The sequence below is a fragment of the Maniola hyperantus genome, chromosome 7 (assembly GCF_902806685.2).
Source record: "Maniola hyperantus chromosome 7, iAphHyp1.2, whole genome shotgun sequence".
NCBI classification, from domain to species: Eukaryota; Metazoa; Arthropoda; class Insecta; order Lepidoptera; family Nymphalidae; genus Maniola; species Maniola hyperantus.
The window spans coordinates 1,809,361-1,824,263 of record NC_048542.1 but is presented as its reverse complement, the minus strand read 5'-3'; the positions used below and the strand labels follow the sequence as shown (position 1 = coordinate 1,824,263).

Sequence of the window (14,903 nt, the reverse complement as noted above, 5' to 3'; positions counted from 1 at the left end):
TAAAATTCAATTTCCCTGCGACATCAACATGATTAACATCGATAATAATATCTTAAAATAGATCCTGTCCAAAGTAATAATAATTGTCTGGTTTGATGCTCTTTTCATCTAGATAGAATAGAACCAACTATAATATTATCAAACACGCCATTACTGTTGATACTTAGGTTCACTCCTCCTTTCGATCAGAATAATATTGCGGAGTGAAAATTGATCAGTGGATTTGGTCCGTTGCGTTGGACATAGTTCTCCCGTCTGGCCGCTGCGCAGTGTCACTTGAACAAGCGGACTTAAAAATGATAAGTTAAACAGTTAGAGGTTTTTGTGATATAATAATCTCTCTTTTTAGGTAGGTACGTCTGGGTTAAAAAAAGTCTTGTAGATTTTAATATGATTTTAATGCTTTAGTCCACACCATGTTTATAATAATAATCACCGTCAACATCATACCAATCGACTAATTTCCTATTATACCACATAAAAGTGCCTTTCAACTTAGCCGACGCTTCTAGAATTAGATACAGGATAGTCTTTGCTGCTTCATCTGGAACGACTCCTCCTTTTATTTTAGCCATATCTGTATCCAAATAACCAGGGTTCACAGCATTTATGATCATATTTGGATATTTCTTCTGTTGTAACATGGTTAGTGCTGTCAAAGCTATTTTAGAAACTCTATGTTCTGCATGTTTTCCGTCATCTGCAAAATCTTCTTTTTTAAATGTACCTTTTTTAACGTTTTCCAAATATTGATCAACGAAATAATTTATATCTTCGGTTTTCAGATCTTGTTTCGTTAGTAAATCTAGCAATTTTTTGTTGCGTAAATTGGAAAGGTGACCGCACGCGCTTGACACATTCACGACCCTAGCGCCATCTCTTAGCAGAGGATACAAAAGTTCTTCAATATTTGGTAAACTTTTGTAATTTGTTTCGATATTTCTTTTAGCTGCATCGTAGGTTGGGTAAACTTGATCCCAATCTAAAACAGCCGCATTATTTACAAGCACATCGAATCCACCGTGTTTTTTTGTGAGGTATTCTGCGAATTGTTTTATGCTATTCTTATCACTCACATCAAGTAAATGAAACTGCGATTTTAATCCGAGATCGTTTAACTTTTTCACAGCTTCCAAGCCTCTTGATTCATCTCTCGCTGTTAGGTATACGATTCCTTGGTATTTTTGGCACAACCCCTTCACAATCGCGAATCCTAGGCCTTTATTAGCACCGGTGACCACTGCCACTTTTTCCGCCATTTTGTTTGTTTTGACACTTTCATCTACCTTAAATGTTCAAATAATCAATGACTAAAGTAGACGTGAGAAGTGGTTAACTAAAACGATTCGATTGTTTTCGTTTCATTACGATAACGGCTACAGACAAAATTGAAAAGTAATAATAAATTACAATTATGGTTTTATTTACTTATATTAGCTTACCTACTGATTAACTACTTACTAAGGTCAGTTCGGGTAAGTGCCCTACCCCAAAAATACCGAAAACTACTAATATAATACAACTAGCAACATTTTTCGCCCATGCCGCAAATGAGTACCTACCTAGTTCCTTATCATACTCACAGATGGCTATGTTCAGCCTTACTTGAGGTATTCTCATTTATCATTCTCATTGATTATTTGTGTCATTTAAGTCTGAGATAAGAGATGAGCTCGTATTTTTAATTTATACATATTATCTCAAAATATTTTACGTGTTTCGGAAAGTCGACCCATCGTACAATCGCTTAATAGTTCCAGTTAGTCTAAGTACGATCTCAGTACTGGGTGGTGCTGATCCCGTATATTGCGTGGAACGATGGCCAAAATATTTAACCCCGGGATTGTCCATGTCGCTCTCAGAGTACAATTTCACTGGAACCTACAGATCGCGTGATACACTCGGAACCATGTAGTAGTTATCATATTCTGGTACATACACTAATTGCGTCGCGCTTCAGGGCCGTCGCGAACGACGCGTATGCGCAAGCGATCAGGGCAACCAATAGCAACTGCAAACAATAATATTGTGTTAATAATATTATGACAAATACCGCAGTCTGGCACTGCATCTTTTTGAGCGCTGACATTAAAGCGCATAAAATCCACTTTCGCGAGCATCAGTTTAGTATCTAAATAATTTAAAATACATATCAAAAATTGCGGAACCAGCAGGATTCAAACCTACGTCTCCTTAGATCGCACCCGACGCTCTGACCGCTTAGCTATATTTTGCCTGCTGCCAGTGACGAAATTTGTGATAAGTATGTATGTTTACTCAGTACTGAAGTGACTGTGCCAGTTCCGCAATTTTTGACATGTATTTTAATTTATTTAGAAATATTTTCCTTGAAGTTTTGGTAAAAACATTATCATAAAAATTATAAATATCAGTTAGTATGTGATTAACTTAAAACTAGCAATAAAAATCGTATTCTTGATAGAGTTGTTTGCGACAGAATTTGAAGGAATTTAAAAAGTCACCAGTTTCATTGTGCTTGGACAGAAGTAAACACACTGAATAATACTATCTTTAAAGTCAATTTTATACTAACCTTACTGTTATTATAAATCTATTTTTAATCACTCTGATAAAATTTCAATTATTTAACTTCAACGATAAACAAACAAGTAATAGGTACACAGCTAATTATTGGACTAGGTATAGCTACTATTTATCATTATCTTCATGATCAACCAGTCACCACCGGGCCACTATTGAGCACAGATTACCTCTCAGAACGAGAAGAGTTTATGCCTTAGTCTGCCACACTGGCCCAGTGCGGATTGACAGGCTCAACACATCTTTGAGACCATAATATAGAGAACTCTCAGGCATGCAGACGTTCTCTCGATGATTTACTTCACCGTTAAAGCTATACCTACTTTATCCACGGAAAGAAATTAGTATAGCGCTCTCTCTGTTACGTAATCCCATACAAATGACAGAGACAAAATCTCAGTGGACATTAAACATTTTGAAGGCAGTCCGAACCAGTGGCAGTTGCATTTGACGATTCAAAAGTACTTAGTAAAAGTTTAATTGCCTAAAAAATATTTTTATTTATTTCTTTTTTTTTCCTTTTGAGGTACCTACCTACGGAACCCTACAAAGGAACCCTTATAAGATCACTTCGTTGTCTGACTGTTTGTATGTCTGTCTGTCTGTCTGTCTGTATGTCTGTCTGTCCGTCTATCGTGTCTGTCAAGAAAACCTATAAGAGTATTTCCCGTTGACTGGGTTAAAAAAGAAGTCTTTTAGATTTTTAATGCTTTATTCCACTCCATGTTTATAATAATAGTCACCATCAACGTCATACCAATCGACTAATTTCCTATTATACCACATAAAAGTTCCTTTCAACTTAGCCGACGCTTCTAGAATCAGATACAGGATAGTCTTTGCTGCTTCATCTGGATCGACTCCTCCTTTAATTTTAGCCATGTCTGTATCCAAATAGCCAGGGTGCACAGCATTTATGATCATATTTGGATATTTCTTCTGTTGTACCATGGTTAGTGCTGTCAAAGCTATTTTAGAAACTCTATGTTCTGCATGTTTTCCGTCATCTGCAAAATCTTCTTTTTTAAACGTACCATTTTGAACGCTTTCCAAATATTGATCAACGAAATAATTTATATCTTCGGTTTTCAGATCTTGTTTCGTTAGTAAATCTAGCCATTTTTTATTGCGTAAATTGGAAAGGTGACCGCACGCGCTTGACACATTCACGACCCTAGCGCCATCTCTTAGCAGAGGATACAAAAGTTCTTCAATATTTAGTAAAGTTTTGTAATTTGTTTCGATATTTCTTTTAGCTGCTTCGTAGGTTGGGTAAACTTGATCCCAATCTAAAACAGCTGCATTATTTACAAGCACATCGAATCCACCGTGTTTTATTTTGAGGTATTCTGCGAATTGTTTTATGCTATTCTTATCACTCACATCAAGTAAATGAAACTGCGGTTTTAATCCGAGATCGTTTAACTTTTTCACAGCTTCTAAGCCTCTTGATTCATCTCTCGCTGTTAGGTATACGATTCCTTTGTATTTTTGACACAATCCCTTCACAATCGCGAATCCTAGGCCTTTATTCGCACCGGTGACCACTGCCACTTTTTCCGCCATTTTGCTTGTTTTGACTTACGTTATGACTTCATAGATAGTCTACCTTCCACCACCAACGTTCAAATAATAATCAATGAGTAAAGTAGGCGTGAGGCGAGAGATGTGAATATTGAATAACTCGATTCGATTGTTTTTGTTTCATTAGGTAGCTGTGATAACGGCTGTAGAAAAAATGATAAGTAATATTATTTTAGTTTTATTTAGGTACTTATTTAGCTTACTGATGTACCTACCTACCTACTTATAAGTCCCGCGCATTGCTATTGCGCTGGAACCATGTCTCATTAACATTGAAATGACGACATTTTGATGTCAGCTGAAATAAAAATATAGGTAGGTATCACCAGCTCGAAATTTCAGTCTAGTGCTGACGCCACTTAAATGACGGCCACGCGTATTAGCAATTTGCGCGGCGTATACTACATTAACGAATATAAAAATATAATACTTAGGTAAGTATAAATAACTAAATAAAAATCTTTTTTATTCGAATAAACTTTTACAAGTACTTACGAATAGTCGGATGCATCTACCACTGGTTCGGAATACCTTTCCTACCGAGAAGAACCAGCAAGAAACTCGGCGGTTGCTCTTTTCAAATATTTGATATAGGTACAAGATTATGCCATGTATAAAATAGTATTTGCAGTCTTGTGCGTTGCTGGAACGAGCTGCAGGTCAAATCGACGCTCTTTTATAACCTACTTAAGTTCCTAATTTTTTGGCATACTTAATACCTACTTACCTACCTACTTAGCACATACCGTAGGTACCTTCACTTACCGTACCACCCGCTCCGCAGAAGAGGGAGAGAAGGAGACGTTATGCTCACCTTCTCCCGCCTTAGGTATTGGGTGTACCTAAACTGTAAACCTGTGCCGGTTCAACGTCAGGATGTCTCAGTCGCATCCGATATCCGGGATCCTGAGACGCCCATACTTGACGCGGAAGATACCGCTGGGTTTTTAGTGGGTATGCTGAAGGCTGTAACAATTGCCAGTGAGTCCCAACTCCCACATACCCGTTCTTGTGCGGGATGCGTACCAGCGCACAGGCGGGGTGTTTACCAGCGAAGAAAAGGTGTGATTGCAGTCAAGGACTAATTTGTAATGAATGGAATAGATAAGAAAAAGGTCATATAGGATTATTAATTATTGTGAACAGAGTTCAAGGTTCGTACATGGTACCTACCTACCTACTACAACCTGTTTAAAAGTTGTCCTCATAGATGATAAGGGCTATGGCTATATCCACTCATGTGGCTATACCTCAAAAATCAGAATACATAAAACCTTGACTCAGGAATCAATTAACACTTTGAATTTATTACCTTCCTATCTCAACAGTGTTGCTAGGTATGAAAATTGTATACTTAATAACTCAACTACAACTAAAATCGAACATCTTTAGCATCTTTATTATTAAACGTGCTAATGAAGTTGAGTCTAAGTAATAAAGTAGGTATAGGATATCTACTCATGTGGTATAGGTAAGTATTAGGCTAAGTCATCGTGGGGTGCCAACCAGGTAACCTCCCAGTGTGCCTGGGTGCTGCTGGTCCCTTTTGGATGCATCGGGCATCCGAGGGGAAGAGCAGTATTCGAGTCGGTGCACCCCGGTAACATGGCTAATAATCTCTCTTCGGGAATATTGTTAGCCATGGCTAATGGCCTGGCAGGGGGAAATTTCTCCGCGTGTCATTGACATAGCAGAGGGCACAGTGGACGAGGCGGAGAATGGGACGCGGGCGACGTGCGCGGAGTGTGCAGTTGTCGCCCGTTGGGTCCCCGCGTGGGAGACGCACTTCGTCGGTGCGCCTCGGACGCGCGGTGTGGGCTCTTCTCAGACCTGGGCGCGTTTGGAACCCTCGTAGCTTTAGTTTTAAGTTCGCATAAAAATTATCACCACTATATCGTCATCTTACAAATGCAAACCGACTATCAAAAAGCGTAATTTTTTTACCTACTTTGAATAAATGTTTAGACTTTTGACTATTGAATAAAGGCTTGGAGTATTCAAACAAGAACAAAGGGGACATTTGATGGGTCGTACGGCGGACGTAGCTGGCTGGGACACATTATAATATATACGTGAAAAATTTGAGATTCAGTTTTAAGTATGGGGAACACCCAAAAGTTTATTGTTTTTTTTTCTATTTTCGTGTGAAAATCTTAATGCGGTTCACAGAATACATCTACCTACTTACCAAGTTTCAACAGTATAGCTCTTATAGTTTCGGAAAAAAGTGGCTGTGACATACGGATGGACAGACAGACGGACAGACAGACAGACATACAGACAGACATGACGAATCTATAAGGGTTCCATTTTTTGCCATTTGGCTACGGAACCCTAAAAAAGGCCTCCAACGGTCTTGATCCGCCACTGGTAAGCTCCTTACTTGTAGTACTGCGCCTAGGTTGTAAAATGTAAATAAGACCTTCTTTATTATCTAAGTCCTTTCTTTACTATTAATATCTGTCATAATAAAAAACTAAAGGTATTTTATGTTTTATGCTAGTTTTATTGATATCTAAATAATAATGTAGGTACCTCGTACGTACCTATACCTAATTATTTTCCTCTCGCCATGTATTTGTTAATTAGTTTTCTCTACTTTGTAAGTTTCTAAGCATATTTTATTTATTTTTTGCTGTTGTATACATTCATGGATGTAGATTGTAGAGTCGCTAGAATCACTAGAAATAAAAACCGGCCAAGTGCGAGTCAGGCTCGCGCTTTTTTCGACATTTTGCACGATAATTCAAAAACTATGATGCAAAAAAATAAATAAAAATCTGTTTTAGAATGCACAGGTCAAGTCATTTAATATGATACCCCACTTGTGTTACCTTACTACGAAAATTGAAAATACTAATTATTAGTTTATGACCACAATTTTTTTTTTTTTGTGTGATGTAACCACAAATTTACGGTTTTCAGATTTTTCCCCTAATACCAGCTATAAAACCCACCTACCTACCAAATTTCATGATTCTAGGTCAACGGGAAGTACCCTGTAGATTTTTTGACAGACTGACAGACAGACAGACAATAAAGTGACCCTATGAGGGTTCCGTTTTTCCTTTTGAGGTACGGAACCCTAAAAATGAGGCTATCTAACATCTGTCTGCGGAGGACCCTCGAGTACTTCGGTCACATCGCAAGAAAGGACGCCAGCAATATTGAAAAACTCATGGTCACTGGAAAGATCGAAGGAATGAGACCCCGCGGACGTAGCCTGAGACGTTGGTCAGACCAAATAAAAGAGACGGTCGACAGTTGACACACACACACGCGGCAAGAAACAGAGGGAAATGGAAAAACATCGTAGCAAAGATTGGATCTAAGAGGAGCCACGATCCACAAAATTGAGAGAACGGCGGGCGCAGGAAGAAGAATCGCTAGTTTGAACCAAGTTTTAATGCAAAAGGGCGGATAAGCAACAGAAGATTTTTAACGTGTCGATATCATTAGTTTATCAGAAAAAGTCTTGTCTATACGTCCTAGAGTTTCAGTACGATGCTGTTTAAAACTGCATACCTACTCATAAATCCAGGTAGGTATTTACCTACTTAATTTAAAGGAAAACGATTGTACCTACAATATAGGTAATATTCTTGAAAAAATTACTTAAAACAAGCGACTAAATGGATTTTTTGTAAAATAATACACAAAAAGAAATTAATAGGTACAGCTACCTAATTACTCCTATTATTATTATATTTTTTGTAAAGTAGGTAAGTACATACTTAAACTATAATCAGAAACGAGATGGAATGGAGATGGAACGAAATGGATGGACAACATGCGACCTTTTTTTTCTTAAAATAGAATTTTTTTTACTATTAAATTGCATATATATTATCTCTGTAGGTATATTTAAAATGTCCGCGTCCACGTGTCCATACAATTTTTGTCCATCTCCTATTAAAATGTAAACTATTATTTAAATTACCTAGTTAAGGTAATCTGATCCAGACATCTTTATATCTTCAAATTAAAATAAATATTATGGACATTAAATAAAAATAAAGCACAAAAAGTAAAATAATCACTAATTATACTTAAAAGTTAAATATATTTTAAAGGTAGCAAAGTATATTTTTTTGTTATTTAAGCTAAAAGTAGACATTAACCAATTAGAAAATTAGCACAGCTTAGGTATCTGATCGAGAAATCTTTATAAAAAAATATAGGTACCTAATTATTACATTTATTATATTAATTACTCTAAACATACATACTTTACATAGGTACCTACTAATATTATAAATTCGAAAGTGTGTCTGTCTGTCTGTCTGCTAGCTTTTCACGGCCCAACAGTTTAATCGATTTTGATGAAATTTGGTAGAGAGTTAGCTTACATCCCGGGGACTGACATAGACTTTTTATCTCGGAAAATGCAAGAGTTTCCACGGAATTTTTGAAGTGTGCGTCCCGGAAATTGACATAGCAACTTTTTGTCCCGGAAAATCAAAGAGATCCCACAGGGTTTTAAAATACCTAAATGATAAATCCACTTTTTTGTTGGGCACAGTTGCCATATTCTGTGCATCTATTCAAATAAGTAGTATTAACAAGTGATTATTAAAAAAAAGATTGGTTCATTTATTCTATTATTATTTTATTAGAATTTGAGGAGATTTGAAGGTAAAAAATATAAAAGCCTTGTTTTTTTTGTGTTATGCTAAGGGTGAAAAATTAAGATTGTCCGGCCTTTTTACCCAAATGTCCGGGTAAACTGGCTGGTCTGTTCGGCTTTTCGGTTTTAAGATCTGGCAACCCTAGATGTATCCCATCACAAGTTAGTCCTCCACTGCAATCTAACCGCTGGCTGGTGGTAGAATTACTCTTGCAGTGGTTCCGAAGCGTTATGGTGCGTGATGAGTGTGCAAATCTCGTGCAAATAAATATGTAACAAAACGGAACGTGAACGCGTTCTACAATTACTGCACTTGCCTACAAATTTAAATATTATTATTCAGTCTCGGTAGGTACTTACTTTGAACTTGAAATGGCTAACTCTCGTATTTAGTTTATCACTGCGAAATATAAACAAAAGATAAAAATTGCATCCATCCAGTTGTTTAAAAATCAGTACCCATATCAGTACCCATTCATACTATAATATTATAAATGCGAAAGTGTGTCTGTCTGTCTGTCTGTCTGCTAGCTTTTCAAGGCTCAACCGTTCAACCGATTTTGACGAAATTTGGTACAGAGGTAGCTTGCAACCCGGAGTTCTCACATGATTTTAAAAACCTAAACCCACGCGTACGAAGTCGCGGGCATCCAGCTAGTATATATTATTATAAATTTGAAAGTGTGTTTGTTTGTTGGTTTGTTGGTTTATTGGTTTGCTAGTTTGTCCTTCAATCACGTCGCAACGGAGCAACCGAGTGACGTGATATTTTGCATGCGTATAGTTGAAGTATCCCGGAAAATCAAAGCGTTCCCACGGGATTTTATAAAACCTAGGTTACGAAAATAAAAGAATAAAAATAAAATAAAATCTTTTTTATTCGTATAAACTTTTACAAGCACTTACGAATAGTCGGATGCATCTACCACTGGTTCGGAATGCCTTTCCTACCGAGAAGAACCAGCAAGAAACTCGGCGGTTGCTCTTTAAAAAATATGAGTATGAAAAATAAGATACTTACGATGTTTTTCCTAAAAGGTGTCGATACGACAAGTTAATTAAACAGTTATATTTTACTAGCTTATGCTCGCGACTTCGTCTGCGTGAACTTCACAAATTTCAAATCCCTATTTAACCCCCTAGAAGTTTAATTTTCAAAAATCCTTAGCAGATGTACGCCATAATAGCTATATGCAGCCCGATCAGTCAAGTAGTTTGAGCTGTGCGTTGATAGATCAATCAATCAGTCAGTCACCTTTTCTTTTTATATATTTAGACAGGTTAACTGTGTCACTAGAACACCATCTGCAGTAGGCATAGGTCTACCTAAACCTATTTACCTAGACCCAATTCTTAGACGCCCTTACGCAGACTCGATACTCTATTATAGTTCGGATTACGCGCTATGTACTAATAGTAGCGGAGCCCAAGAGGCAAAATAGAGATTTACTCGAGCGTCGTGGGGACCTATTGGGTTGTGAAGATTAGGTGCTAAAAAGAAAAAAAAAGTTATACTATCTTGTACCCGGACGAGAAACGGACCGGCGGAGTGATAACGTAAAACGTTGCAGTAGCGATAGCAACGCGACAGCAGTAACAATGTGACAGTTTATTTGCAGTCTCTCTTCTTCTTCTTCTTATTTTGCTTTGTGGCTATTGCTGTAACAATGTAAGCAGTAACAATGTGACAGTTTATTTGCAGTCTCTCTTCTTCTTCTTCTTATTTTGCTTTGTGGCTATTGCTGTCTCTCTCTAGCCGAACGTTTGACAGCAATGATCGCGAGATTTACGCCTGTCGCAAGCCTGTCACGAGATACGTAATCACCGCGCGCGGCCTGTGTACAGCAACCGGCAGAAAATATATTACATCGACCTTCAGAAAGAGATAGCGGTTTCGTAGAGCGTTGTCTCTGTCAGTTGCTGAGACCGACTAAACGTCACATAGGTAATAGGTATGAGCACGGGTATGAGTGACAGAGACAACCCTCTACAAAGCCGAAATTCTAAATTCTAAAGGTTGATGACAATATTTGTTGCCAGCCACTGTAGGTAGGGTGTAGGTATACTGTATTATTAAATGAAATGAAATGAAATTGAATTATGATAATTAAAATAAATCCACCTTTACGTAGTATGTAGCAGAACATTTCGAGAAAACTTATCCTTTAATAAACTTTTTTCGCCATAATCTTTTATAAACTAATTAGATACGGTGTTTAAACGCATAAATTTAATTTATATAGGCCTATTACGAAAATAAAATAAACTTTTTTTTTGTAGAATTCAAGTTATTAAACCCACAATAGAGTATTATATAAATTACTATGTGGAGCAGTATCGTCCACGGCTGGGCATGAATCTCTTGTGTTGTAGGGACTTCCACATGCCATGGTCTTGCGCCGCCTGAATCCAGCGTCTCCCTACGGCTCGTTGGATGTCGTCTGTCCACTTAAACTCCCCCTCCCCTCCCCCTCCCCTCCCCCTAAATAAAACAATATACTTAAAAATGCACGCCAATATACGCTCCGTCTAACCTTCACCTCTGCAGCTTGAATTTATTATCCTTTTAAAATATTTGCGAATTAGTGGAGTTTATTTACTGGCTAAAAAATAAATCCAGTAATCAGTACCCCTTATTATAAATGCGAAAGTGTGTCTGTTTGTTGGTTTATTGGTTTGTTGGTTTGTCCTTCAAAACACGTCGCAACGGAGCAACAGATTGACGTGATTTTTGCATGGGTATAGTTAAAGACCTGGAAAGTGACATTTGCTACTTTTTATCTCAGAAAATCAAAGAATTCCCACGGGATTTTAAAAAACCAAAATCCATCAGCTAGTTATGAAATAAACTCTTTGAGAAATCTTAGTGTATTTAAAAAAAATTGTCCGCATTTTTTTCTATTTACTTAGTAGGTAGGTAAATTCTCGTGCAACAGCATAATTAAAAATGTTATTCCGTGTATAAAACTGGATTAATAATATGTTTGTTTATTAAACTAGATTTTATAGACTAGTCCTAGACATTAATTGCGTCAAACGTGTTTTGAAATTTTAAAACTTTGCATATTTTAGAGCTTAGAATTTTATTGTTATTCTTTGTTATTTTTAAAGAAAACTTGTAAAAACACGTACCTAGTAAAATGGAGATAGATTATACTCTGAATTAACACATAGGCTACTTTTTATCCCGGAAAATCAAAGAGTTCCTATGGGATTTTGAAAAACCTAAATCCGCGCGGGCGAAATCGCAGGCATCAGCTGGCTTACAATAATCTAAACATTTATATAAGGAAAATGTGACTGACTGACCTATCAAAGCACCATAAATATCTTCTACACACTTTCAATACTAAATTTAAAAGAGAAAACTAAACAAAAACTAGTAATATTCGCAATAAATTACTATCACAGAGGTTTGTTGGGCACAAACTACAACGTGCCCAACAAAAAAAAGCTAAACTATGACTAAGACAAAAATCTGTGTTGATGTCCCTATCACTCTTCAGAGCTTTTCTATACACCTAGCTTGCTCTAACAAGGTATTATTATTTTAATGCCAAGTCTCCTTAATACTTAGTTTGAGCTACATAGTACATACCCACCTTTTGGTGTAGCTCTACATATCGCGCAGACCGTATTATAGGGCTACCCATAAAACCATGCTACCGTGTGCGCTGATACTATGGAATTAACTCTAATCGTTGACTTCTAGGTAATAGAGAGAGGGCCAGCGTGTGCCAGATCATCCTTACTTTATAAAAGCTGAAAGTTTATCTGCGTATTGTCTCCAACACTGTGAGGAATGTTTGTTTGGATCCTGGTGGCTATGGGAGATAACAGGTAATAAAGGTGTAAAAAAAATTTCGTCTAAGTATATAAAGTCTATTTTTTTTTATATTTTCTTCAGAATTCTTAGCATTAGAAATCACGTCATGCATTTGATGCATTGCCAGACTCTTTGTGTCGTGGCAACCCTATGCCAGGCACAATACAATGCAAAGTGTCTGGCAACGCATGACGTGATTTCTAATATTATTCTGAAGAAAATATAAAAAAATTAGACTATATACTTTGACGTAGGATTTTTCACAACTTTATTGCCTGTTATCTCCCAAAGTCACCATGATTCAAACAAACATCCGAACAAACGTTCTTCCCAGTTTTGGGGACAAATTAACGCAGATAAACTTTTAGCTTTTATAAAATAAGGAAGGTCTGGTTCGCGCTGCTCTTAGGCCATAAAGCCATAGTAAAGTAGTTTAATGTCAATGGAATAGTACCGGAGAGTTGTGTTTTACTAGAGTATCTATCATATCAATCTCTATAGAGTAACGAGTAACATCCATATCCGTACTAATATTATAAACTAGCTGATGCCCGCGAGTTCGTCCGCGTGGAAATAGTTTTTTTAAAAATCCCATGGGAACTCTTTGATTTTCCGGGATAAAAAGAAGCCTATGTCACTCTCTAGGTCTTTATCTATACCCATGCAAAAAATCACGTCAATCCGTTGCACCGTTGCGACGTGATTCAAGGACAAACCAACACACCAACAAACAAACACACTTTCGCATTTATAATAAGGGTACTGATTATAATAAGGGTACTTATGTGATAATGTGTCTGTCTGTCTGTCTGCTAGCATTTCACAGCCCATCCATTTAACCAATCTCGATAAAATTTGGTGCAAAGATAGCTTGCACCCTGGGAAAGAATATAGGCTACTTTTGATTCCCGAAAATTAAAGAGTTCCCACGAGATTTTAAAACTTAAGTCCAAGCGGACGAAGTCGCGGGCATTAGACAAGTACAGTACGTGGCCGAAAGTAATATACATCGGTCTTTAGAATGTCATTTCGGCTTTGTAGAGCGAGCTGTGTCTCATACCTATATGACGTTTTATCGGTCTCAACGACAGAGACAGTGCTTTATAAAGCTGTCTCTTCTCTCTTCTCCGGGTCACAGCTGAAAATCAGCGTCCTGCATCTTATGTGTGTTAACGCATATGATGCAAGACATTATGCTGAGCTGTACACACCCATGTGGGGTGGTGTCACAGATGAAAATGTTACATTTGTACTTTGTTTTTATCTGTGACACCAACAACAAATAAATTCATCTTTCTTTCTTTCTTCTTTCTTCTGAAGGTCGACGTATATTACTTTCGGCCGCGTACTGTACTTCTATATTTGAGTCTGCTGCTCCATGGTCTTAACTCAATGAGGCAGGTTTATATCTTCTAAAGTAGTAGATTTTTCCGATACGACATTGAAATGTTTAGCAACTCCGTATTTTGTTATTCAAATTGTTTTAGTCATTCAATTAACCGGCCGATGTGGGTCATGGGTTTATATACAGTAGGATTTAAGGTTTTATAGTAAAACAATGGTCTCACTGAGAGGAGACCCGTACTTACGTGGCAGTATGGGGGCGATAGGCTGAAATTATAATGACGAATGACGATATCAGTACCTACCCATATTATAAATGTGAAAGTGTGTTTGTTTGTTGGTTTGTCCTTAAATCACGTCGCAACGGTGCAACGGATTGACGTGATTTTTGCATGAGTATAGATGACCTGGAGAGTGACATAGGCTACTTTTATCCCGGAAAATCAAAGAGTCCCCCGGGATTTTTAAAACCTAAATCCACGAGTACGAAGTTCCGGGCATCAGCTAGTTGATGATAAAATATTATCCCAGATTTTTTTATTAAAAAAATAATGAAACTACCATGGATATAAATGACAAGATATGCCCAAGAGAACAAAATTTTTCACAGTTTTGGAACCAAATAAATCAGCGCCACCTCTTAGATACTAATGTACGACCCGTTTGAAATCCAGACGTCACTGAGGTCGCATTGGTGCTAAATAAACATTTCAGGACCAACGGACCGGTGCCATTTTGACTGTTCAATGGGCCTGTCCTTACGAAGTAATATATAAGGCAATGGAAACTAACTAATAATATTATGATGGAGAAGGAATAACAAAGCACCAACAGAGTAACTACCTGTAGTCCGCGACAGGTCGAGATGGCAATCGGGGTAAGAGGTGGGGGGACGCTCCGCACACCGTCGCGTCACCTGCGCTCGCCCGCACCGGGTTAGCGCGGGAGCTGTGGGGGTGT

The 14,903-nt window shown here is 37.5% G+C and overlaps 2 protein-coding genes across 4 annotated transcripts; both read right to left on the bottom strand.

Annotated features, from left to right (window-relative positions):
- Positions 1-401: 401 nt before the first annotated feature.
- Positions 402-5,000, bottom strand: LOC117983921 (carbonyl reductase [NADPH] 1-like). Of its 3 annotated transcripts, none has more exons than XM_069499491.1 (3): positions 4,961-5,000; positions 1,936-2,011; positions 402-1,286 (listed from the first exon to the last, which is right to left on the bottom strand). In XM_069499491.1, the coding sequence occupies exon 3, from the start codon at positions 1,257-1,259 to the stop codon at positions 405-407; it is 855 nt and encodes a 284-aa protein (XP_069355592.1). In that variant the 5' UTR covers positions 1,260-1,286; positions 1,936-2,011; positions 4,961-5,000; the 3' UTR covers positions 402-404. The 3 variants fall into 3 exon arrangements, with proteins under 3 accessions (XP_069355592.1, XP_069355593.1, XP_034826456.2); XM_069499492.1 differs by having other exon boundaries at positions 1,940-2,011; positions 4,961-4,985; XM_034970565.2 differs by lacking the exon at positions 4,961-5,000 and having other exon boundaries at positions 1,940-2,109.
- Positions 3,256-4,176, bottom strand: LOC117983828 (carbonyl reductase [NADPH] 3-like). The gene has a single exon (XM_034970458.2). It carries the CDS (start codon positions 4,126-4,128, stop codon positions 3,274-3,276), a length of 855 nt encoding a protein of 284 aa, XP_034826349.1. The 5' UTR covers positions 4,129-4,176; the 3' UTR covers positions 3,256-3,273.
- Positions 5,001-14,903: the final 9,903 nt, after the last annotated feature.